Here is a 27,502-nt window from a genome sequence, read left to right as displayed (position 1 = left end):
GTATCTCTATGGGTCTCTGTGGGTCTCTGTGTGTTTCCGTGGGTCTCTATGTATATCTATGGGTCTCTATGTATCTCTATGGGTCTCTATGTATCTCTATGGGTCTCTATGTATCTCTATGGGTCTCTATGTATCTCTATGGGTCTCTGTGTTTCTCTATGGGTCTCTATGCATCTCTGTGGGTCTCTGTGTATCTCTATGGGTCTCTGTGGGTCTCTGTGTTTCCGTGGGTCTCTATGTATCTCTATGGGTCTCTATGTATCTCTATGGGTCTCTATGTATCTCTATGGGTCTCTGTGTTTCTCTATGGGTCTCTATGTATCTCTACGTATCTCTACGTATCTCTATGTATCTCTGTGTATCTCTACGTATCTCTGTGTATCTCTGTGTATCTCTACGTATCTCTGTGTATCTCTGTGGGTCTCTACGTATCTCTGTGTATCTCTACGTATCTCTATGTATCTCTATTTATCTCTATGTATCTCTGTGTATCTCTGTGTATCTCTACGTATCTCTATGTATCTCTGTGGGTCTCTACGTATCTCTGTGTATCTCTTTGTATCTCTATGTATCTCTACGTATCTCGATGTATCTCTGTGGGTCTCTACGTATCTCTATGTATCTCTATGTGTCTCTGTGTATCTCTATGGGTCTCTATGTATCTCTATGGGTCTCTGTGTATCTCTACGTATCTCTCCGTATCTCTGTGTATCTCTATGTGTCTCTATGAGTCTCTATGTATCTCTACGTATCTCTATGTATCTTTGTGTATCTCTACGTATCTCTATGTATCTCTATGTATCTCTCCGTATCTCTATGTATCTCTGTGGGTCTCTATGTATCTCTACGTATCTCTATGTATCTCTATGTGTCTCTGTGTATCTCTATGGGTCTCTATGTATCTCTATGGGTCTCTGTGTATCTCTACGTATCTCTATGTATCTCTGTGTATCTCTATGTATCTCTACGTATCTCTATGTATCGCTACGTATCTCTACGTATCTCCGTGGGCCTCTCCGCTACGAATCGCCACTCCGCTGTCACGGCAGCGGCGGCGGCGGCGGCTCCTCGCCGGCAGCGAGACGCAGAAGCTCGGTGTTGTTAGCGAGAAGCGGAGACGTTGAGACGGCGGACCGCTAACCACGCCCATCCCCGTCACAGCCTCCATGGTGCCTGCTCCTCCGCCCATGGCGTTCACGATGGCCGGGCCCCCACTCACGGCCGCCCACGGCCATCGCTTCCTGGCGGCCGCGGCGGCCGCTGCCCAGCAGCTTCACCTCGCGGGGCCCGGGGCTCAGCAGTTCCACTTGCGCGGGGCCTCGCCCGGGGGTGAGTCGCTCGCTCAGTCGGCCAGTCGCTCGCGCAGTCACTCGCTCAGTCGCTCAGTCACTCGCTCGTCCAGTCGCTCGCTCAGTCACTCGCTCAGTCGCTCAGTCACTCGCTCGTCCAGTCGCTCGCTCAGTCACTCGCTCGTCCAGTCGCTCGCTCAGTCACTCGCTCAGTCACTCGCTCAGTCACTCGCTCAGTCGCTCAGTCACTCGCTCGTCCAGTCGCTCAGTCGCTCGCTCAGTCGCTCGCTCAGTCGCTCGCTCAGTCGCTCGCTCAGTCGCTCGCTCAGTCACTCGCTCAGTCGCTCGCTCAGTCGCTCGCTCAGTCACTCGCTCAGTCGCTCAGTCACTCGCTCGTCCAGTCGCTCAGTCAATCGCTCAGTCGCTCGCTCAGTCGCTCGCTCAGTCGCTCAGTCGCTCGCTCAGTCGCTCGCTCAGTCGCTCGCTCAGTCACTCGCTCAGTCACTCGCTCAGTCGCTCGCTCAGTCGCTCGCTCAGTCGCTCGCTCAGTCGCTCAGTCAATCGCTCAGTCACTCGCTCAGTCGCTCAGTCGCTCGCTCAGTCGCTCGCTCAGTCGCTCGCTCAGTCACTCGCTCAGTCACTCGCTCAGTCGCTCGCTCAATGACTCACTCGCTCGTCCAGTCGCTCGCTCAGTCACTCGCCCAGTCACTCGCTCAGTCACTCACCCAGTCACTCGCCCAGTCGCTCGCTCAGTCGACTCGCTCAGTCGCTCGCTCGCTCGTCTAGTCACTCGCTCAGTCACTCGCCCAGTCACTCGCTCAGTCACTCACCCAGTCACTCGCCCAGTCGCTCGCTCAGTCACTCGCCCAGTCGCTCGCTCGCCCAGTCACTCAGTCACTCGCCCAGTCAATCGCTCAGTCACTTGCTCAGTCACTCAGTCACTCGCCCAGTCAATCACTCAGTCACTCGCTCAGTCACTCAGTCACTCGCCCAGTAAATCGCTCAGTCAGTCGCTCGCTTAGTCACTGGCTCGTCCAGTCGCTCAGTAGCTCAGTCACTCGCTCGCTCAGTCACTCGCCCAGTCGCTTGCTCAGTCACTCAGTCACTCGCCCAGTCACTCACCCAGTCACTCGCCCAGTCACTCGCTCAGTCACTCGCTCAGTCACTCAGTCGCTCACCCATTCACTCACTCAGTCACTCGCCCAGTCACTCACCCAGTCACTCGCCCAGTCACTCGCCCAGTCACTCGCCCAGTCACTCCCTCAGTCACTCGCTCAATCGCTCGCTCAGTCACTCGCCCAGTCACTTGCTCAGTCGCTCGCTCAGTCACTCGCTCGTCCAGTCGCTCAGTCGCTCACTCAGTCACTCACCCAGTCGCTCACCCAGTCACTCGCTCAGTCACTCGCTCAGTCGCTCACTCAGTCGCTCGCTCAGTCACTCACCCAGTCACTCGCTCAGTCGCTCACCCAGTCACTCACTCAGTCACTCGCCCAGTCGCTTGCTCAGTCACTCACTCAGTCACTCGCCCAGTCACTCACCCAGTCACTCGCCCAGTCACTCACACAGTCACTCACCCAGTCACTCGCTCAGTCACTCAGTCGCTCACCCAGCCACTCACTCAGTCACTCACCCAGTCACTCGCCCAGTCACTCGCTCAGTCACTCGCCCAGTTACTTGCTCAGTCACTCGCCCAGTTACTCGCCCAGTCACTCGCTCAGTCACTCGCCCAGTCACTCGCTCAGTCACTCACCCAGTCACTCGCCCAGTCACGCACCCAGTCACTCACCCAGTCACTCACCCAGTCACTCGCCCAGTTACTTGCTCAGTCACTCGCCCAGTTACTCGCCCAGTCACTCGCTCAGTCACTCGCCCAGTCACTCGCTCAGTCACTCACCCAGTCACTCGCCCAGTCACGCACCCAGTCACTCACCCAGTCACTCACCCAGTCACTCGCCCAGTCACTCGCCCAGTCACTCACCCAGTCACTCGCTCAGTCGCTCGCTCAGTCACTCGCTCAGTCGCTCGCTCAGTCACTCGCTCGTCCAGTCGCTCACTCAGTCACTCGCCCAGTCACTCACCCAGTCACTCGCCCAGTCGCTCGCTCAGTCACTCACCCAGTCACTCACCCAGTCACTTGCCCAGTCGCTTGCCCAGTCACTCACCCTGACACTCGCTCAGTCACTAGCCCAGTCACTCACCCAGTCACTCGCTTAGTCACTCGCCCAGTCGCTTGCTCAGTCACTCGCCCAGTCACTCGCTCAGTCACTCGCTCAGTCACTCACCCAGTCACTCGCTCAGTCAGTCGCCCAGTCGCTCGCCCAGTCACTCACTCAGTCACTCACCCAGTCGCTCGCTCAGTCACTCACCCAGTCACTCACCCAGTCACTCGCTCAGTCACTCACCCAGTCACTCGCTCAGTCACTCGCCCAGTCACTCACCCAGTCGCTTGCCAGTCACTCGTCCAGTCACTCACCCAGTTACTCACCCAGTCACTCGCTCAGTCACTCATTCAGTCACTCACTCAGTCACTCGCCCAGTCACTCGCCCTGTCACTCACCCAGTCACTCACCCAGTCACTCGCCCAGTCACTCGCCCAGTCACTCGCTCAGTCACTCGTCCAGTCACTCACCCAGGCTAACTCTTGTTGTTCCCATGTCTCTCCCACCTCCCTCCCCCCGTGTCTCCCCCCGTGTCTCCCTTCCCCCATGTCTCCTCTCCCCCTGTGTCTCCCTCCCCCCGTGTCTCCCTCCCCCCGTGTCTCCCCCCTCACCCCGTGTCTCTCTCTCCCCCCGTGTCTCCTCTCCCCGTGTCTCTCTCTCCCCCCGTGTCTCCCTCCCCCTGTGTCTCCCTCCCCCTCCCCCCGTGTCTCCCCCCCCCTCCCTCCGTGTCTCCCCTCCCCCCGTGTCTCCCCCCCCCCTTCCCCCCGTGTCTCAGGCGGCCAGGTCCCCGGTGGCATGGGCGGTGTCCCTGGCGTGCCGGGCGTCCCGTCCCCAGGGATGTGTCTCCCTTTCATGCGCCCCCTTCACCCCATGCTGGGGGGTCCCGGCGTGCCCGGAGTCCCCGGGGTCCCGGCGGACACCCCGGGCCTCGTGTACACCTCCTACGAGTACCCCTGCCTCCTGGAGTATCCCCTGGACCACACGGGAGTCCTCGGTACGCACACACGCACAAAGACGAAGGTCCCCCAGGTAGCCTGTGACAGGCTGTAGGGGCAAGTGCAGCACCACAGTGAAGGTTGACACGGCCTTCACGCAATGCCCAAGCGGCTTCTGATTGGCCGGATACAGGGGGGCTAAACTGGCGCGGCACGGGCTAGAGAAGAGATGGAGTGGTGGGTGGGTGAGTGGGTTAGTGAGTGGGTGGGTGAGTGGGTGAGTGGGTGAGTGAGTGGGTGGGTGAGTGGGTGGGTGAGTGGGTGAGTGGGTGAGTGAGTGGGTGGGTGAGTGGGTGGGTGGGTGAGTGGGTGGGTGGGTGAGTGAGTGGGTGGGTGGGTGGGTGAGTGAGTGAGTGAGTGGGTGGGTGGGTGGGTGAGTGAGTGGGTGGGTGAGTGGGTGGGTGGGTGGGTGAGTGAGTGGGTGGGTGAATGGGTAGGTGGGTGAGTGAGTGGGTGGGTGACACGGGCTAGAGAAGAGATGGAGCTGATGGGTGGGTGAGTGAGTGGGTGGGTGAGTGGGTAGGTGGGTGAGTGAGTGAGTGGGTGAGTGGGTAGGTGGGTGTGTGAGTGAGTGGGTGAGTGGGTAGGTGGGTGAGTGAGTGGGTGAGTGACACGGGCTAGAGAAGAGATGGAGCTGATGGGTGGGTGAGTGAGTGGGTGGGTGAGTGGGTAGGTGGGTGAGTGAGTGAGTGGGTGAGTGGGTAGGTGGGTGAGTGAGTGGGTGAGTGACACGGGCTAGAGAAGAGATGGAGCTGATGGGTGGGTGAGTGAGTGGGTGGGTGAGTGGGTAGGTGGGTGAGTGAGTGAGTGGGTGAGTGGGTAGGTGGGTGAGTGAGTGGGTGAGTGACACGGGCTAGAGAAGAGATGGAGCTGATGGGTGGGTGAGTGAGTGAGTGAGTGGGTGGGTGAGTGGGTGAGTGGGTAGGTGGGTGAGTGGGTAGGTGGGTGAGTGGGTAGGTGGGTGAGTGGGTAGGTGGGTGAGTGGGTAGGTGGGTGTGTGAGTGAGTGGGTAGGTGGGTGAGTGGGTGGGTAGGTGGGTGAGTGAGTGGGTGAGTGATACGGGCTAGAGAAGAGATGGAGCTGATGGGTGGGTGGGTGAGTGGGTGGTTGAGTGCCACGGGCTAGAGAAGAGATGGAGTGATGTGGTACATGAGGACGTGGAGCTGAGTGGACTTGCCGATGATCGGCCTCTGTGGAGGAGGCGCGTGAAGGACGCTGCTACTGGGCAGTTGGAGGGGAGGCGGTGTTGTAATAATTGTTGCAGTGAAACCTTGGGATTGCGAGCAATAATTCATTCTGGAAACGTGTTTGGTAATCAAAAGCGCTCGTACGTCAAAGCACTCATACGTCAAAGCACTCGTACGTCAAAGCACTCCTACATCAAAGCACACGTACGTCAAAGCACTCGTACGTCAAAGCACTCGTACGTCAAAGCACTCGTACATCAAAGCACTCGTACGTCAAAGCACTCGTACGTCAAAGCACTCTTACATCAAAGCACACGTACATCAAAGCACTTGTACGTCAAAGCACTCGTACGTCAAAGCACTCGTACGTCAAAGCACTCGTACGTCAAAGCACTCGTACGTCAAAGCACTCGTACGTCAAAGCACTCGTACGTCAAAGCACTCGTACATCAAAGCACTCGTACGTCAAAGCACACGTACATCAAAGCACTCGTACATCAAAGCACTCTTACATCAAAGCACTCGTACATCAAAACACTCGTATATCAAAGCACTCTTACATCAAAGCACACGTACATCAAAGCACTAGTACGTCAAAGCACTCATGCATCAAAGCACTCGTACATCAAAACACTCGTACGTCAAAGCACTCGTACGTCAAAGCACTCGTACATCAAAACACTCGTACATCAAAACACTCGTACGTCAAAGCGCTCATACGTCAAAGCGCTCGTACGTCAAAGCGCTCGTACATCAAAGCGCTCGTACATCAAAGCACTCGTACGTCAAAGCACTCGTACGTCAAAGCGCTCGTACGTCAAAGCGTTCGTACGTCAAAGCACTCGTACGTCAAAGCGCTCGTACGTCAAAGCGTTCGTACGTAAAAGCACTCGTACGTCAAAGCGCTCGTACATCAAAGCGCTCGTACATCAAAGCGCTCGTACGTCAAAGCACTCGTACGTCAAAGCGTTCGTACGTAAAAGCACTCGTACGTCAAAGCGCTCGTACATCAAAGCGCTCGTACGTCAAAGCGCTCGTACGTCAAAGCACTCGTACATCAAAGCGCTCGTACGTCAAAGCGCTCGTACGTCAAAGCGCTCGTACGTCAAAGCACTCGTACATCAAAGCACTCGTACGTCAACGCGTTCGTACGTCAAAGCACTCGTACGTCAAAGTGTTCGTATGTCAAAGCACTCGTACATCAAAGCGTTCGTACGTCAAAGCACTCGTACGTCAAAGCACTCTTACATCAAAGCACTCGTACATCAAAACACTCGTATATCAAAGCACTCGTATGTCAAAGCACTCGTACGTCAAAGCACTCATATGTCAAAGCACTCGTACGTCAAAGCACTCGTACGTCAAAGCACTCGTACGTCAAAGCACTCGTGCGTCAAAGCGTTCGTACATCAAAGCACTCATACGTCAAAGCGCTCGTGCGTCAAAGCACACGTACGTCAAAGCGTTCGTACATCAAAGCACTCGTACATCAAAGCGCTCGTACGTCAGTTGTGATCACGTGACGCTCGGCAGTGCAAAGCGTGCCGACACGCTTTGCACTGCTGCTCGTATTGCTAAGACCCCCTCCCTCCCTCGCTCGCTCGTTTATCAAGTTAATATTTAATAATCGGGTTTTTCCCCTTTTTTCTGGCAACAAAACTGAGACCTTTTCACAAGGATTCATGCTTACTGCGTTAACCACAACACCTGCAGTCATTTTTGTTTACATTTTGACTGCAGGCATTGTGGTTAACGCAGTAAACAAGAATCCTCGTTAAAAGGTTTCAGTTTTGTTGTCAGAAAAAAGGGGAAAACCTCTATTATTATTATTACATGTTCGTACTGGCAAAGGAGGTCTACTGATGATGTAGATACTCACCCCGAGCCCTCATTACATTGATAGCGGCATTGTCTTTGAGCTGTGTGACGCCTTTTGGCGGCATCTGGTCGAGCACCAATTGGGTCGAGGCTCAAAAGAAATGCCGTCCCTTGGTGTGGACCAATCAGTTTCAAGGACAACGAATCGTGTATGATCACGTGGTGTTTTTTGTTTGCATTTTTACTGCAGGTATTGTGGTTTAACTCGGTAAACGTGAATCCTCGTAAAAAAAAAAGGTTTTAGTTTTGTTGCCAGGAAAAAAGGGGGAAAAACCACCCTGTTATTATGATTATTATTATTACGTTTTGGTACTGGCAAAGGAGGTCTTAACGAAGTTAATATTTCTTGACAAACGTTTTTAGCCCGTCTCGCGAAACACTCGCTCGCAATGCCAAGGCGTTTGCTGTAATCGCCGATTCGTGACGAGTCAATTGTTACGGTCGGTGACGAGTTGATGATTGTTGGGTTGGTTTTTATTTTCTTTTGCACCCCTTGTACCTGGCAAATCAAAACTTGTCAACTTATTTTTTTTTGTTTTGACGAGGAAAAGCCGTGCTTGCATTGACCCACAATACACCTGCAGGTCGGAATGCAAACGAAAAACACAGCAACTCGCCTCACGTGGTGCCGCACCTCTTGGCGTCAAGAGCAAAGGAGGTTCCAATGGTAGTAATGAGTTGGTAATCTAGTTGTGATGTGTTTTAGTTAATAACTTAACCCAATTACTGTGACCACTCAAGGGCAGAAATTAAAGATGGCGGCGGCGGGGAGTCTATGTAATAGATGAGTATTGAGTTAATTGTTTACGGTTAGTAATACGTTGTAGATTAGTAATTAGTTGTAATGTGTGTTGTTGTCATATATGCTACGTTAGTGATGAGTTGATTAGTTTGTGTTTCCCCTATAACATGTTAAGGCTACACGGGGGGGTCTTTGTCTGTGTAGGAGCCGTTCCCACCAAGGTTCGGCGCCACGACTCCCGTGTGCACCCCTACCAGAGGGACAGAGGTGAGACTACGCAGACACACACAGACAGACACACACACAGAGACACACACACACAGACACACACACACACAGACACACACACACAGACACACACACACAGACACACAGACACACAGAGACACACGCAGAGACACACAGAGACACACGCAGACACACACAGACACACATACAGGCACGCATACACACAGACACGTACACACACACAGACACGTACACACACACAGACACGTACACACACGTACACGTACACACACGTACACGTACACACACGTACACGTACACACGTACACACACAGACACGTACACACACACAGACACGTACACACACACAGACACGTACACAGACACGTACACACGCACAGGCACGTACACACGCACAGGCACGTACACACGCACAGGCACGTACACACGCACATACACGTGCATATACACAGACACAGACACGTGCACACACACAGACACGTGCACACACACACAGACACGTACACACATACACGTACACACACAGACACGTACACACACAGACACGTACACACACAGACACGTACACACACAGACACGTACACACACAGACACGTACACACACAGACACGCATACACTTAACGAACACCTTCATACAGACATGTACATATACACACACAGACACGTACATATACACACACAGACACGTACACAGACACGTACACGTACACAGACACGTACACACACACAGACACGTACACACACAGATACGTACACACACACAGACACGTACACACACAGATACGTACACACACACAGACACGTACACACACACAGACACGCATACACAAAACGAACACCTTCACACAGACATGTACATATACACACACAGACACGTAAACACACACAGACACGTACACATACACAGACATGTACATATACACACACAGACACGTACAGACACGTACAGACACACAGACACATACACACACACATAGACACGTATAATAGACATATACGGAGACACACACACACGTACATAGATAGCCACAATAGACAAGATCCCCCATATACCCTTAACAGTTTGAGGGGGCAAGTGCTGTTAGCGAGCAGCAGCTATGAAGGTTGGCACAGCACACGAGGGGGTGGGTGGCCAGCACCACGCCCGGCCGCCTTTGTCTCCCTAGTGGGTGATGTTTACACACCGCTACCCCAGGTACTCATTTAAGGCTGAGTCGACCTAGGGGAGGTCCAGGACCGGTTCAGATAGTCGTCACTGACAGTGTTGGTGGCCGTGAGTGGGAATTGAACTCGGGTTGCCAGGTTCGTAGCGCAGCGTAGCGCTAACCACTACACCCACCGCTCCCCACACCACTCAGACACAAAGATAAAACACAGATCCCCCATATAGCCTTAACAGACTGTAGGGGCAAGTGCTGTTAGCGAGCACCTATGAAGGCCGGAACGGTACACGAGGGGGTGGATGGCCAGCACCACGCCCGACCGCCTTTGTCTTCCTAGTGGCAATGTTTACACACCGCACCAGGTACTCATTTGAGGCTGAGTCGACCTAGGGGAGGCCCGGGACCGGTTCAGATAATCGTCACTGGTGTTGGCCGTGAGCGGGAATCGAACCCGGGTCGCCAGGTTCATAGCGCAGCGCGCTAACCGCTACACCCACCGCTCCCCACACCACTCAGACACACACACAGACACGACACACACAGACACACACACAGTCTCAAATGCACACACACACAATCAAAGACACACCGAGACACACACACTCGTGCTCTCACTGTGTATTTGTTTTCTTGTTAATCTTGGCTCATTGAAGTTAATTGGGCTGTTCAAACCATGGCACCACCTAACCTGCCTTGCATCAACCACTTACCCTATATCTGACTCTCACTCACTCACTCACCCACCCACCCATCCATTTCCCCAATCACTCACCCTCTCATTCAACCACTCACTCATCCACCCACTCACTCACTCACCCACTCACCCACCCACTCACCCACCCACTCACCCACCCACTCAACCACCTACCCACTCACTCACCCTCTCATTCAACCACTCACCCATTCACTCTCTCACCCGCCCACCCATTCACTCACCCACCCACCCTCTCACTCATCCACCCACTCACCCACCCACTCACTCACTCACCCACCCACTCAACCACCTACCCACTCACCCTCTCATTCAACCACTCACCCATTCACTCACTCTCTCACCCACCCCATTCACTCACCCACCCAACCTCTCACTCATGCACCCACTCACCCACCCACTCACTCACTCACCCACCCACCCACCCACTCAACCACCTACCCACTCACTCACCCTCTCATTCAACCACTCACCCATCCACTCACTCTCTCACCCGCCCACCCATTCACTCACCCACCCACCCTCTCACTCATCCACCCACTCACCCACCCACTCACTCACCCACCCACTCACTCACCCACCCACTCAACCACCTACCCACTCACTCACCCTCTCATTCAACCACTCACCCATCCACTCACTCTCTCACCCGCCCACCCATTCACTCACCCACCCACCCTCTCACTCATCCACCCACTCACCCACCCACTCACTCACCCACTCACCCTTTCAGTGACCAACTCACTCGCCCACCTATCACCCGCCCACCTATCACCCACTTGCTCACCTACTCACTCACCCACCTACTCACTCACCCGCTCACCTACTCACTCACCCACCTACTCACTCACCCGCTCACCTACTCACTCACCCACCTACTCACTCACCCGCTCACCGACTCGCTCACCCACCGACTCACTCACCTACTCACTCACTTGCTCACCTAATCACCTACTCACTCACCCACCCACCCACCTACTCACTCATCCACCCACCATTTCACTCACCTACCGACTCACCCATGCACCCACCCGCCGACTCACTCATCCACCCAGCGTCTCACTCACCAACACACCCCCTTGCTCATTCAACTTACTACCGCTCACTCACCCTCCAGCCCTTTCACTCACCCGCTCACTCACCCTCTCAATGCCCATGCCTCTATGCGATTGAATGGTAATCCAATCAGCCAATAGCGCGCCTCCTCCTTCCTGTCACATGACCCCCCTCCCCCCCGGGCGTGGGGCTTGCCTGATTGATTTATGGCGATGCGCCCCTGGTGGGTGGCCCATGTGACCACCGGGGGAGGCGCGTGATTGGTCGGATCGCACGGCTGCCTGCACCAATCGGAATGACGCACGGGGTTTGATCGCTGTGGTGTGCGACCGGCTAACGGAGGTGCTCGTGTGTGTGTGTGTCCGTGTCTCTGTGTGTCCATCCTCCTCTGTGTGTCCGTGTGTGTGTGTCTCTGTGTGTGTGTCCGTGTCTCTGTGTGTCCAACCTTCTCTGTGTGTCCACCCTTCTCTGTGTGTCTGTGTGTGTGTCTCTGTGTGTCCATGTCTGTGTGTCCATCCTTCCGTGTGTGTGTGTCTCTGTGTGTGTGTCCAACCTTCTCTGTGTGTCCAACCTTCTGTGTGTGTGTGTGTCTCTGTGTCCGTGTCTCTGTGTGTCCATCCTTCTCTGTGTGTCTGTTTGTGTGTCTCTGTGTGTCGTGTCTGTGTGTCCATCCTTCTGTGTGTATGTGTGTCTCTGTGTGTCGTGTCTGTGTGTCCATCCTTCTGTGTGTGTGTGTCTCTGTGTGTGTGTCCGTGTCTCTGTGTGTCCAACCTTCTCTGTGTGTCTGTGTGTGTGTCTGTTTGTGTGTCTCTGTGTGTGTGTGTCTGTGTCTCTGTGTGTCCAACCTTCTCTGTGTGTCTGTGTGTGTGTGTCTGTTTGTGTGTCTCTGTGTGTGTGTCCATGTCTCTGTGTGTCCAACCTTCTCTGTGTGTCTGTGTGTGTGTCTGTGTGTGTGTCTGTGTGTGTGTCTGTTTGTGTGTGTGTGTCTGTTTGTGTGTGTGTCCATGTCTCTGTGTTCATCCTTCTGCGTGCGTCCTTCTGCATTTCCCTGTGTGTGTACGTCCGTCTCTGTCCATCATGCATATGCATCATTCTTTTGTCCGCGCGTGCGTCTGTGTGTTTATCTGTGTGCATTTCTACGTGCGTCTGTCCTTATCTGTGAATGTCCGTGTTTCCGTGCCCTCCATTGTGTGTCGATTTGTCTATCTTTGTACAATTTTCCATCCCTCCGTGGGGTGTTGTTGTCGCCGTGTGTGTTGTCCTTGTCGCTGTGTGTGTGTGTCGCTGTGTGTGTGTGTCGCTGTGTGTGTGTGTCGCTGTGTGTGTGTGTGTGTCGCTGTGTGTGTGTCCTTGTCGCTGTGTGTGTGTCCTTGTCGCTGTGTGTGTGTGTGTGTGTCCTTGTCGCTGTGTGTGTGTGTCGCTGTGTGTGTGTGTTTTTGTCGCTGTGTGTGTGTGTCCTTGTCGCTGTGTGTGTGTGTCCTTGTCGCTGTGTGTGTGTGTGTGTTCTTGTCGCTGTGTGTGTGTCGCTGTGTGTGTGTGTCGCCGTGTGTGTGTGTCGCTGTGTGTGTGTCGCCGTGTGTGTGTGTTTTTGTCGCTGTGTGTGTGCGCGCCCGTTTCCTCGTCTTCACCCCGGGTCCACCTGCGTTCCAATTGTCCGTCCATCCTATCTCCGTGTCCCATTTGTCCATCCGTGCCCGCTCTGTCCCATCTTTGTCTCTCCGTGGCTCCATTCCACACGTGTATCTGCGTGCCCATGCGTGCGTGTGTTGTCCGTGTGTGTCTCTTGTGCGTCTCTTGTGGTCTCTCTCTCTGTGTCCGTCATCGTCCCGCCCGTCCGTCCGTCTGTGTCTTCCTCTTAAACATATTTGCAGCTGCCAGCAACAACTAACGTCCTAACATCAACGTCCTAACGGCCGCGCAGCCCTAACCAGTTCCCGGGCCGGTCGTGACCGGTTCACGCCAGTTCCTAACCGGTTCTAACTGGTCCTGAACTGCCTCAGACCGGTCCCGGCTGGTTCTGACCGGTTTTGTGACCTCCCCCTCCGGCCTGTGACTGGTTTGTGAACCAGTCGTGACTGGCCCCGACCGGTTCCCTCCGCTGTGGGGCGGCGGCTGTTACTGGTGTTCAACCTAAGCCCTGTAACCTGCCGTGGTCAGCGGCGCGAGTGGACGCAACGCGGCCCGGTGCTTGCGCTACTCACTCACTCACTCGCTCACTCACTCACACGCTCACTCACTCGCTCACTCACTCACTCACACGCTCACCACTCACTCACACGCTCACTCACTCACTCACACGCTCACCACTCACTCGCTCACTCACTCACTCACACGCTCACTCACTCACACGCTCACTCACTCGCTCACTCACTCACTCGCTCACTCACTCACACGCTCACTCACTCGCTCACTCACTCACTCGCTCGCTCACTCACTCACTCGCTCGCTCACTCACTCACACGCTCACTCGCTCACTCACTCACTCACTCGCTCACTCACTCACTCACTCGCTCGCTCACTCACTCACACGCTCACTCACTCACTCACACGCTCACCACTCACTCGCTCGCTCACTCACTCACTCACACGCTCACTCACTCACACGCTCACCACTCACTCGCTCGCTCACTCACTCACTCACACGCTCACTCACTCACTCACACGCTCACCACTCACTCGCTCGCTCGCTCACTCACTCACTCACTCGCTCACTCACTCACTCGCTCGCTCACTCACTCACACGCTCACTCACTCACTCACACGCTCACCACTCACTCGCTCGCTCACTCACTCACTCACACGCTCACTCACTCACACGCTCACCACTCACTCGCTCGCTCACTCACTCACTCACACGCTCACTCACTCACTCACACGCTCACCACTCACTCGCTCGCTCGCTCACTCACACGCTCACCACTCGCTCGCTCGCTCACGCTCACCACTCACTCACACACTCACTCGCTCACCCACTCACTCACACACTCACCCACTCGCTCACTCATACGCTCACCCACTCACTCACTCACTCACCCACTCACTCACACGATCACTCACTCACTCACACACTCACACACTCACTCACACACACTCACTCACCACTCACTCGCACGATCACTCGCTCACTCACTCGCTCACTTACTCACACACTCACTCACACGCTCACTCACTCGATTACTCACTCACATGATCGCTCGCTCACTCGCACGATGGCTCGCTCATACGATCACCTACCCACTGACTTACTGACTCACACACTCACCGTGTCACTCAGGTCACTCACGATCACTCGTCAAATTACTGACACACACACTCACACAATCACCGACTCACCCAATCACACTCTTGCTGGCACACACAATCACTCGTACACTCACTGGCTTGCTCACTCTTTCGCCCATTCACTCACTCACTGACACACACAATTACCGACTCACTCGCACGCTCGTACACTGACGCATTCATTCACACGCCGACGAACTCGCTGGCACAAGTCACTGTCGCGCCGCTTGCACGCACACTGACAAACGCACCGCTCACTCTTCCATCCACTCGCTCACTCGCACAACCTCCCGCTCACTCACCTCATCCACCCACCCACTCGCCCCCTACAACGTGGTGAGTGTTGCATTTGTGGCGCGCGCGCGAGTTGAGTTTTGCTAGTGGGTGAATTAAGCGAGCGAGCGAGCGCGTGTGTGTTTATCGGCGAGTGTTTTGGTGGCTGTGTGTGAGCGCGTGTGTGTTTATCGGCGAGTGTTTTGGTGGGTGTGTGTGTGCGTGCGTGTGTTTATCGGCGAGTGTTTTGGTGGCTGTGTGTGAGCGCGTGCGTGTGTGTTTATCGGCGAGTGTTGTGGTGTGTGTGTGTGAGCGTGTGTGTTTATCGGCGAGTGTTTTGGTGGCTGTTTGTGTGTGCGAGCGTGTGTGTGTGTTTATCGGCGAGTGTTTTGGTGTGTGTGTGCGTGTTTATCGGCGAGTGTTTTGGTGTGTGTGTGTGTGCGTGCGTGTTTGTCGGCGAGTGTTGTGGTGTGTGTGTGTGTTTGTCGGCGAGTGTTGTGGTGTGTGTGTGTGCGTGTGCGGGCGGGCGTCTTCGTTCTCTGACTGTCGGCGTGTCTGGGCTCCTCCCGGTTGGCGTGGTCGGCTACGCAAGTTGAACGCCGAGCGCACGTCGAATGCGCTCGGCGCGAAAGGGGGTCAACGTGCGCACGTTTAACTTCCTCCGCACCGCGCGCTTAGCCAACCGTGCCACCGGCCGGAGGCGCCGACGCGTCACCGGGGGGGTGGGGGAGTGGGGGGGGGCGGCGGCCCCCCCCAGGTTGCGTGCGAGCGTCCCAAGTGCCGTCGGGCCTGCGAAGGCGCCGCCGGGCGTCCGCGTCGGTGCCCGAGTCGGGGTTTTTTTATTTTTTACCGTGACCCCCCCCCCCCCCCCCCCCAAAACCCGAGGTTTTGTCGGCGTGTGTCCGGTTTGCGCGGGGCGAGAGCGTGTTTAACTGTGACACCCCCCCCCCCACCCCCGCCCCCCACCCGAGCCCTCGACGAATATTTTTTTTTTAGTATGAATTTCTCCTTTTGTTGTTGTTGTTGTCGTCGTTGTCGTTGTTTTTGTTTTTGATCAAAACAAGTCAAATTCAACGGAGGAAATCTCCGACGGAATTTCGACGGGAAAAAAAAAGAAGCAAAAAAAAAACTCGCGCGGACACAGAAACGACGCCGCCCACAATGCCCCCCCGGCCCCCCCCCGCCCCCCCCCCGGGGGGGCTACGTCTAGCTCTGAGGTCAGCGCAGGTGGAGCTAGCGGTGTTTTTAGATGCCGAGGGCGGTGGTCGCCGTGGTGGCTGTCGTTGTAGTTGTTTTAGTAGTGCCTTGTCAGTATTATAAACAAAACACGGTGCCTTAGAATCCAGACACGGCCATTATGGACATGGGGTGTGCTAGACAGTTACCCTCACCTCCTCCCCGCGACGTCTTCCACGTGTTCCCTTGTCGGGGTCTCCCCTTGTCGGGGTCTCCCCTTGTCGGGGTCTCCCCTTGTCGGGGTCTCCCCTTGTCGGGGTCTCCCCTTGTCGGGGTCTCCCCTTGTCGGGGTCCCCCCTTGTCGGGGTCTCCCCTTGTCGGGGTCTCCCCTTGTCGGGGTCTCCCCTTGTCGGGGTCTCCCCTTGTCGGGGTCTCCCCGTATCTCCCCGTGTCTCCCCGTGTCTCCCCGGGTCTCCCCGTGTCTCCCCGTGTCTCCCCGTGTCTCCCTGTATTTTCCCGTGACCCCCACCCCCCACCCCCCACCCCCCACCCCCCCGTGTCTTCCACCATGAGTGCCTGGAGCCAGAGATATGGCTGTCATTTTATACAATGAAGAATTTCTTAGGCGGCGATGTTGTTGTTGATGTTGATGTTAAGGATAAGAAACATAGGAAAGATGATAGTGATAGTTACGGTAGTGCCTTATACGATAGTATTACCTCTTGTTACACAGTTTATACGCCGCCCCGAGTGGCGAGAGGGCTGATTGGGAGAGGGGGCTGTATTGTGGCGCAATGGGGGCTTGCGGTGCGCTTGTTGTTGTCACGGCGATGAGCGGGCATCTCGCACCACGAGCTTTGGTGAAGTGTGGCGGCCGGAGACCCACAGACTCGTCACTCAGAGACCCACAGACTCACCATACACAGAGACCCACAGACTCGTCACTCAGAGACCCACAGACTCGTCACTCAGAGACCCACAGACTCATCACACAGAGACCCACAGACTCACCACACAGAGACCCACAGACTCATCACTCAGAGACCCACAGACTCATCACTCAGAGACCCACAGACTCGTCACTCAGAGACCCACAGACTCGTCACTCAGAGACCCACAGACTCACCACACAGAGACACCCACAGACTCGTCACTCAGAGACCCACAGACTCATCACTCAGAGACCCACAGACTCGTCACTCAGAGACCCACAGACTCATCACTCAGAGACCCACAGACTCATCACTCAGAGACCCACAGACTCGTCACTCAGAGACCCACAGACTCACCACACAGAGACCCACAGACTCATCACTCAGAGACCCACAGACTCACCATACAGAGACCCACAGACTCACCATACACAGAGGCCCACAGACTCATCACACAGAGACCCACAGACTCATCACTCAGAGACCCACAGACTCACCACACAGAGACCCACAGACTCACCACACAGAGGCCCACAGACTCATCACTCAGAGACCCACAGACTCACCACACAGAGACCCATAGACTCACCACACAGAGACCCACAGACTCATCACTCAGAGACCCACAGACTCATCACTCAGAGACCCACAGACTCACCACACAGAGACCCACAGACTCACCACACAGAGACACACAGACTCACCACACAGAGACACCCACAGACTCATCACTCAGAGACACCCACAGACTCATCACTCAGAGACACCCACAGACTCATCACTCAGAGACCCATAGACTCAACCACACAGAGACCCACAGACTCATCACTCAGAGACCCACAGACTCATCACACAGAGACCCACAGACTCACCACACAGAGACCCATAGACTCACCACACAGAGACCCACAGACTCATCACTCAGAGACCCATAGACTCTTCTTTGGTTCTTTCGGTAAAGTTACGTAGAATGAGAATAAAATAATAAAATAACAATAAAATTCTCCCGACGTTTCAGCCACAACGCAAGCGGCCGTCTTCAGGTGAAAGGTTACAGACCTGTCGGGACGACAGAGCTTCAATGAACGATGTTAAGATTCGTAGCGACTTCTAAGCTGGTTGGGAGAAGTGAGGCACCTTGACAAAGGGGTTTACATATCAAATAGCTGAGGGATTAGCTTGTGACTGGTCACAGGAATGGCTATGTTAAAGTCAAAACCTACACATCCACAGAGGCAACTAGTAATTTAGCATTGAAATAGCTGAGGGATTAGCTTGTGACTGGTCACAGAAATAGATGTTAAAGTAAAGGCCTACACATCCACAGAGCTTCAATGAACGCTGTTAAGATTCGTAGCGACTTTAAGCTGTGACCAGTCACAAGCTAATCCCTTAGCTATTTCAATGCTAAAATACTAGTTGCCTCTGGATGTGTAGGTTTTGACTTTAACATAGCCATTTCCGTGACCAGTCACAAGCTATTCCCTCAGCTATTTGATATGCAAACCCCCTTTTGTCAAGGGCCTCACTTCTCCCAACCAGCTTAAAGTCGCTACGAATCTTAACAGCGTTAATTGAAGCTCTGTCGTCCCAACAGGTCTGTACCTTTCACCTGAAGACGGCCACTTGCGTTGTGGCCGAAACGTCGTGAGAATGTTATTGTGTTATTTTATTATTTTATTCTCATTCTACGTGACTTTACCGAAAGAACCAAAGAAGATGAATCCTTGCAGTCACGAAAGCTTTAAATCGAAACCCATGGACTCATCACTCAGAGACCCACAGACTCACCACACAGAGACCCACAGACTCACCACACAGAGAACCACAGACTCATCACACAGAGACCCACAGACTCACCACACAGAGAGACCCACAGACTCATCACACAGAGACCCACAGACTCACCACACAGAGACCCACAGATTTTGCATAGAGACCCACACCTGCATAGCTATCTGCAGACCCGTGCAATGCGTCGCTTATTGTGAGTGCGCCGTTCAAATCCGCACCGCAGCAGCAGCAGAGTCGGACTCCGATAATCCACAGTGATCCGAGGGAGGGAGGGAGCGGAACCGCATGGACGCGGGGAACCTCGCAATCTGCGAACAATCGGCTCGGTTCACTGGTTGGTTCCCTTTCGTAAGCGATCACGAGTTCCAAACGGAGCGAAACCACTACATGGGGGGGTCTCGACTTTGTTCAAGGAATTTTTGGCGATGATTTTTTTCAGACCTTGATCTCTCATAGTCCGACGTCGTAGTCCCCCCCCCTCCGGTGTCCCCTTTTACCAACGACGTCGGCAACCCGCGGCCTTCCCCGGCGTGCTCCGACTTTGCCCACTACATGGGGGGGTCTCGACTTTGTTCAAGGAATTTTTGGCGATGATTTTTTTCAGACCTTGATCTCTCATAGTCCGACGTCGTAGTCCCCCCCCCTCCGGTGTCCCCTTTTACCAACGACGTCGGCAACCCGCGGCCTTCCCCGGCGTGCTCCGACTTTGCCCGGGGTGCTTCTCCCCGATGCAATGCAGTCGTTCAAAAAGAGCTCCCCGTTGGAGCTTTCAAAAGCCGCTCTTCTTCCCCCAATCGCACCGGCGTCCTGTCGGCACCTCGAACATTCCCACCCTTGTTCTCCCCTCCTCGCCGCATGGCCCAAGGAAATCGCGACGCTGCCATTCTCCAATTCAATCTTGATCCGTGTTCCCGCCCGATCATCTCCGGAAACGGCGGTTGTGGCAACTCCGCCTTGGCGCGCCAGTCCACGGACGCGTTTAACCAACGTCTTTTTTTTACGTTTGGGTCTCGTAGAAATGTATGAGAAAGTTTGGCCTGGCTGGTTGGCTGGTAGGCCGGCTGGCTGGTAGGCCGGCTGGCTGGCTGGTGGCGGGGCGGGCCACGTTCAAAGGATGCGTGCGGGTTTGCCAGTCACGTTTAAAAACAAAAAAGCTGGCAAAGATTCCTCCACAAAACGATGAAGGAAAACGTTTTCCAGTGGAATCCCACGACGCCCCTGCCACCCCTTTCTGTGACGTCACAAAGCACACCCCCGCCCCCCTCTTTGTGACGTCACTTGCAGGGTTGTTGCCATCGGGAGCGGTCGTCGCGTTGCCACGGTGGGGGTGGGGGGGGAGGGCGCTCAGGGCCGGCTTCTTTCGCGAATGCGTGGCGCGATTTAAGCACAGCTCGATAAGACATTCATGAAATGTACTGACGCAATATTCGAATGGCAATGAAGTAACACAACTGTGGTTTACACATTGAGCACCTCCGAGCCGGTGTTACATAACCGTAACGGAACTAAGGCAGTTACGGAAAATTAATGCGACTGCAACAAATTACACCAAAGTGTCGCTTTGTGCAGTCGAAAATTGTCTTGACAGCGTCTTTAAATTCAAAATTAAATCCGCATAGTTTGGGGTCTTCTTTTTGGTTCGATCACGTGGCTATAAATGTGTCGTGAAACCCGCCACCACCCGACACGGCCAGTTAGTTAGGGGGTTTGTCACGCTGACAAAACGTGGCCAATTCGCTACTGGTACAGCACGCCGGTTGCGTGTTGGGGAGTGAACCCACCGGGACATTTGCAATTCGATTTACCGTGGCGTTTTCGCCAGTAATTACAACAGCAACAGCAGCCAGCATCGTCAGGCAACAGCCACAGAGTTGTGGAGAGACATCCTCCTGCTCTGACCTTGAATATGCGCAATCCAACCCAAACGCCTCTGTCGTGGGTAATTATTGGTCGTGAAAGTCTGCTGCCCACTAAAGGGTATCCTCTTGGCCCACTGCTCGTGACTCTCCTGGATAAATAAGCAAAGCAAAGCAAAAAAAAAGGGAACCAACGGTGAAGTGGTAACTTTCAATCGCAATCTCCAAACTTTCGTGGCAACGAACTATCGGGGAAAAAAGCGCGTCGGATTTCACTGACCCCGCGGCGCGGTGTTACGGCAAAAATCTCGGGGATGGGGAGGAGGAGGAGGGTGGGAGGGTGGGGGTTGGGGGGGTGGAGGTTATCCACGGATTATCGGAGTCTGGGCACTGTACTAGAGGCGGACGCTACAAACGCTGCGAGACGTTGAAAAAACGGACACAAGCAAATGGAGTGACCATTGGTCTCAGAGTGACCGCCTTTGGGTCGACCGGACGGTCGGACGGCTGCCCGGACGTGCCCTGCGCGTTGGAGGTGGCGCCGGTAATACGATAAAAGCGGGCTGATGTAGAAGTTGCTCTTGGCCAATAAAAGAAAGGGAAATGGGGGGGGGGGGGCGGGGCGTGCCGCTTGCACGTGACGTGGACAGCCAGATCCAGGAATGGATCGTTTTTGCGTTGATTGCATGTCATTGATTCTGCTCGTTGATTTGCCCGCGGAATTCTAAAAATTACAAATGATCTGACGATAAGGGGAATAGGTTTTCTCCCCTCTTTTTTTGTGGGGGTCTGGCAACAAAACAGGTGTGTTAAGATAATAAACACCAAACTGTGAAACCTTTTACGAGGAATTATGTCACTGCATTAACCACAATACTTGTGGTCAGAACGCAAAAAAACACACTGATAATATATTGCTATTGTCTTTGAAACTGATTGGTCCACACCAGAGACAGCTTTCTTTGGAGGATCGTCTCAAACGGTGTAGACCAGAGGACTCCAAAAACCTGTGGTCTTACACCATTTGAGACGTTGCCCCAAAGAAAGCTGTCTCTGGTGTGGACCAATCGGTTTCGGGGACAATGCCAATTATATTCTTGGTTCTTTCGGTAAAGTCACCGCCACGTAGAACGGAAACAATAAAATAATCAAAATATAAAACAATAAAATTCTCACGACGTTTCGACTGCAACACGAGCAATCATCAGGTAAGAATTTTATTGTTTTATATTTTTATTATTGTATTGTTTCCCTTCTACGTGGCGGTGACTTTACCGAAAGAACCAAAATATGAATCCCTGCAGTCACGAAAGCTTTAAATCAAAATGCCAGTTATATTATCATAGTGTGTTTTTTTTGTTTTGCGTTCTGATCACTAGTATATTGTGGTAAATGCAGTGACATGATTCATTGAATCAGGATTTCTGTTTGGTATTTTAACATCTGACCACAAGTATATTGTGGTAAATGCAGTGACATGATTCCTTGAATAAGGATTTCTGTTTGGTGTTTTAACATCTGACCACAAGTATATTGTGGTAAATGCAGTGACATGATTCCTTGAATAAGGATTTCTGTTTGGTGTTTTAACATCTGACCACAAGTATATTGTGGTAAATGCAGTGACATGATTCATTGAATAAGGATTTCTGTTCGGTGTTTTAACATCTTGACACGGCTGTTTCATTGCCAGAAAGGGTAAAAAAAACAACCTATTGTTATATTTTAATACTGGCAAGAAAGGTTCCATAGTGTAAATGATTAAAGTTTAAATAAGAGGCCTGACACTAGCACGCAGCTATGATGAAGTCGGAGACTGTAATAATATAATTTTTTAAACACCCTTTATTTGACACAGCAAATCAACACAGCAGTCTCGTCTAGTGTTGGAACAGACTGACGGAAAAAAAAACCTCATTAAAAACCCCTTTAGCTCCCTTAACGGCGGCTTTTACGTTTAAATAAATTGCCCATTTTGAAGATGGCGGCCCCCAGTTGACCGCGCCTCGGACCGAATCGCCGTTTTTGGATCTCACCCGGCGATCCGAAGCACGTGACACGCGCACCTTGTGACGTCATGACACCGTGGCCAAAGACACGCCCCACTGCCAAGTGTCCTTCGCGGTTTTTGTTACCGTGGTACAGCCGCTCCTCTTTGGCTGCTGAAGCAGTGACTACCCCCCTCCTCCTCCTCTTCTTCTTCCACAAGGTGGCGCTGCTGTAATACGATACAAAAAAATGCTGGACGCGTGGAATGATCAAAGGTGGACACTTGGAAGTGGGCGTGTCTTTGCCCGTGTGTGGTGTCATGACGTCACAACGCGCGCGGGGGGGGAGGGGTAGGGGTGGGTGGGTGGGCTTGCTTTAGGTGTTTGGGATCGCCAGTTTTGGACACGGTCATCGATAGACGGACATCGGATAAACCAGGTGCTTAAATGTAATAATAACAGGGGTTTTCCCCCCCTTTTTTCTGGCAACAAAACTGAAACCTTTTTTTTATTTACGAGGATTCGCGTTTACCGCGTCAACCACAATGCCTGCAGTCAAAATGCAAACAAAAAACACACCGTGATAATACGATGATGCATTGTCCTTGAAACTGATTGGTCCACACCAAGGGACGGCTTTCTTTTGAGCCTCCTTCTGGTAGAGCACCAGTTGGGTCCGAGGCTCAAAAGAAAGCCGTCCCTTGGTGGGTGTGGACCAATCAGTTTCAAGGACAACGCATCATATAGTATCATAGTGTGTGTGTGTTTTTTTTGTTTGCATTTTGACCGCAGGCATTGTGGTTGACGCGGTCAACACGAATCCTCGTGAAAAAAAGGTTTCGGTTTTGCTGCCAGAAAAAAGGGGGGAAAACCACCCTATTACTATTATTATTACGTTTTGATATTGCCAAAGTAGGTGTGATGATGTGCAGGTGCTTGAACTTGAAGAAATACCTGTTGCAAGAGCAAGCCAGGTACTCTAGAAATAGCTGCCTCTGTTTAATCAGAGCACGGTCACGTGGCACGCCCCCCCCCCTTATTTCCGTTCCGGTTGGCTAAGACGCCGTTTGTCGACACCACGTGTGGGCCAAAAAGACGGGCCCGCTTCCAAGTGCCCCCCGCTTTCATATCACATCCCTGTCCAGGCCCCTTACCATCGGTGCCCGATTGCAGACCAATTCAGACCTTATTGGTCCAGCGCGTGCCCCCTTGTAAATCTCGACGCTCAACCCCACGAAGCCCCATCTCAAGGGAGAAGCGCAAAACAAAAAGACGAACGTTAATTTCGTTGCTGTTGCCCGTATCCAAACGGGCAACAGCAGCAGCAACAACAACAGCACAATTAACCGTGCAGTGACGTCACAAAGAGGGGGGCGGGGTGTGCTTTGTGACGTCACAGGGGGAGGGGCGTGCGCTGTGGGATTCGATTGGGAGAAAACGTTTCCCTTCATCGTTTTGTGGAGGAATCTTTGCCCGCTTTTTTAAAATATATATTTTTTTAACGTGGACCTGAAAATTCAATTTCCCTTGTACGAAGGGGGTACGGGGTGAACCGTCGTACGGGTTTACAGCTCTTGATTTCACGTGGCCAGCCTTTATCGTATTACAACGCTCACTTTCGCTACTTAAGCAGTGACCTCCCCACCCTCTCCCCCCCCCCACCATCTCCCCTCCCCCCACCATCTCCCCGCCCCCCCCCCCCCCACCATCTCCCCCCTCTCCCTCCCACCCTCGTGTTGTTGTTTTGGTTTTGCTTTGCGTCGTCGGGAATTGAAGCCATTAAAAAAAAAAGCCGGTCGCACTGTACGCGACGTACAGTGCCGGCGTACAGTGCCATGTACAGTGCAGAGGGGTGGGGGGAGGGACTGGGACCATCATGGCTGCCAGAGTGGTGGTTGTGGTGGTTGTTGTGGTGGTTGTGGTGGTTGTTGTGGTAGTTGTTACTCGGGAGATGGAGAAAGCAGTGCGAAGAGTGGGGGGAGACCGTGAGCCTCTGTCTCCCCCTGTCTGTCCCCGTGTCTCTCTGTGTCTCTCTCTGTCTCCCCCTGTCTGTCCCCGTGTCTCTCAGTCTATCTCCCTGTCTGTCCCCGTGTCTCTCTGTCTCTCTCTGTCTCCCCCTGTCTGTCTCTCTCTCTGTCTCTCTGTCTCCCCCTGTCTGTCTCCCTGTCTCTCCCCCTGTCTCTCTGTCTCCCTGTCTCTCTGTCCCCGTGTCTCCCTGTCTATCCCTGTCTCTCTCTGTCCCTGTCTCTCTCTGTGTCCCCATGTCTCCCCGTGTCTCCCCGTGTCTCCCTGTCTATCCCTGTCTCTCTGCCCCCGTGTCTCCCCGTGTCTGTCTCCCCCTCCCCACTCTCTCCCCCTGCCCCTTTGACCTCTTCACGTGAAACAAAAAGTCTGTTACTGACAATGTGAGTGCCGCTTGGGGGACAGTCCGTGACCGCGTGTTGTGTGGCTTGTTGTTGTTGTTGTGTGGGTTGTTGTTGTTGTTGTGTGGGCTGTTGTCGTTGTTGTTGTGAGTGGTGTTGAAAGTGGTGTGGGTGTTGACCGAGTTTGCCGGGGGATGCCTTTGCCGGGCCGCGGTGTTTCCCGGCGTTGCGCCCGTGTCTGTCTGCTGTGACTGCGGGCCCTCCCCTAGGTCGACTCGGCCCCAAACGAGTACATTTGTGGCGATGAATAAACATCGCCGCTGGTCTAGACAGAGGAGGTCACCCCCCCCCCCCCCCGCCTTCTTGCCACAGTGCCCGCCATCGGAGGTGCTCGCTAACAGCACTTGCCCCAACAGTCTGTTGCAGGCTATGCGGGGGACCTTTGTCTGTGCGTGTGTTTGTTTACGTGCCATAGAGCGTGTCCGTGTGTGTCCGTGTGTGTGTGTGGAGAGTGTGGGGAGCGGTGGCGCAGCGGTTAGCGCTCCGAACGCGGCAAACCGAGTTCCATTCCCGCCCATGGCCAAAACCGGTGACGATTATCCGAGCCGGTCCTGGGCCTCCCCCTAGGTCGACTCGGCCTCAAATGAGTACCTGGTGCGGCGGTGTGCAGACGCCGCCCACTGGGGAGACAAAGGCGGCCGGGCGTGGTGGTGCTGGGTGCACACACAGCACACACACAGCACACACAGCACACACACAGCACACACACACCACCCACACCACCCACACCACCCACACCCTCACACCACCCACACCACCCACACACCACCCACACCACCCACACACCACCACCCACACCACCACCCACACCACCACCCACACCACCCACACCACCCCTTCCCCTCCTCGCTCACAGCCAATTGTCCCAAACCAGTCTGTTACAGTGGGATGGTGGTGTTGGTCTTGGTCTTGGTCTTTGCGTGGTGTCAGGGTGTCTTGTCTGTAAGCAATCCGAGTGAACATTGTACGTTGATGCCGAGTGCCCGGTCCGATCCTTTCGCCTTCGATGAGAATCGCCCCCCCAATCCCCGCGACACAGCAGTATTAACGGTGCCAACGACGAGTGAGTGACTGAGTGTGTGTTTGCGTGCGTGCGCGTGCTTTGCGTGCTTTGCCCACTGGGCGTGTTATTCCCAGTGTTAGTGTCGCCCTACCGAGTGTTGTTGTCTACCGAAGACAGTCAGACCTGGTGCAGTATTAACGGTGTTGTTGCCACGTTCCCGAAATGATGTGTCAAAAAATATGAATCTCTCTCTTGCCAAACAGTTTGCGGCGGGTGCGTGTGGTGTGGTGTGGTGTTGTGAGCGATTTGGGGGCAGTTGCAGGCAGGGTGTGCCGTGAGAAATGGGATGGGTGTGGGCTGGTGTTGCGAGGGTGCTGTGCTGATGTGTAGCGTGTGTTACGGTGTGTGTGTGTAATCATATACCATAATGGTGTTGTGTTGGTGTGTAGTGTGTGTGTATGTTACGTTGTCGTGCGTGTTTAAGCATGTGCCTTAAGGGTGTTATGTTGGTGTGTGTGTGTGTGTGTCAGTGAGTAAGCATGTGCCAAAAGGTTGTTGTGTTTGTGTGTCTTACGGTGCTGTGTGTGTGTGTAGGCATGTGACATGAGGGTGTTGTGTGAGCGCCACGTGCCTTGTTAGGGTGTTGCGTTGTGAGATTGCAGTGTGGGAGCAGTACTGTTGCGTGTTCGGGTGTTGCGCGCGTGAGTGTACCGCGTGTCGTTAGGCTGTCGTTTGTGTGTGCGAGAGTGTAACCGTGCGGTGTCGGGGTGTTGCGTGCGCGAGTGTACCGCGCGTCGTTCCGGCGGCGTGTGCGGCTGTCGCTCGGGCGTTTCCTCCGCGTGTCTCTCCTGAGTGCGAGCGGCCTCCTGGCGGTAGACGGCTGTAGTCGCGACATCTGCCTGTTGTCCCACCACCTCCCCCCCTCTCCCTGTTGCCTCGTCAGTACTAATGGGCTCCATTAATAAACGAACCGCTTCTCTCTACAGCCCGACTAACTTCCCCTTTCTGCGAGTCTGTTCTCACCTGCCTCACTCACCACCTGGGAACTAACTGCTCCTCACCCGCTCCTCACCCACACTCGCACTCACCAACAGCGCACGCACGCACGCTACACTCGCCCGCACTCGGTGTAGTTAGCCGTGCCCACACAGGGGGGGGGGGCTAACGCAGAACTAACACGCTCACCACAACGCACACCCTCGCAGCAAGCTCCCACACCACACCGCACACTCGGCTCACGACTCTTAACCCAGCGGCGGCCAACGCGTTGGTCGCGCAAGGTTTTTAGTTTGCGGATCGCGGGGACGAAGCGGAACGGACGCCTTGAACGCGAGGAAGAGAGGA

General features: G+C 54.0%; 1 protein-coding gene across 3 annotated transcripts in view; it reads left to right on the top strand.

The window, feature by feature from the left end:
* LOC116957919 (KH domain-containing RNA-binding protein QKI-like) overlaps positions 1-27,502 on the top strand; it is a 62,678-nt gene that overhangs the window by 16,718 nt on the left and 18,458 nt on the right. Inside the window, exons 4-7 of one of the 3 annotated variants that reach the window (XM_032980373.2) lie at positions 1,162-1,329; positions 4,224-4,442; positions 8,455-8,517; positions 13,303-13,576. In XM_032980373.2, coding sequence (XP_032836264.2) covers positions 1,162-1,329; positions 4,224-4,442; positions 8,455-8,517; positions 13,303-13,319 — 467 coding nt within the window. In that variant the 3' untranslated portion in view covers positions 13,320-13,576. The other 2 variants (XM_076054425.1, XM_076054424.1) reach the window with 2 other exon arrangements.

The sequence above is a fragment of the Petromyzon marinus genome, chromosome 66 (genome assembly GCF_048934315.1).
Source record: "Petromyzon marinus isolate PM22_M1 ecotype Great Lakes invasive population chromosome 66, UKy_Petmar_22M1.pri1.0, whole genome shotgun sequence".
Lineage (NCBI taxonomy): Eukaryota > Metazoa > Chordata > Hyperoartia > Petromyzontiformes > Petromyzontidae > Petromyzon > Petromyzon marinus.
The sequence above is the reverse complement of the archived record's forward strand: the minus strand, read 5'-3'. Positions and strand labels throughout refer to the sequence as shown.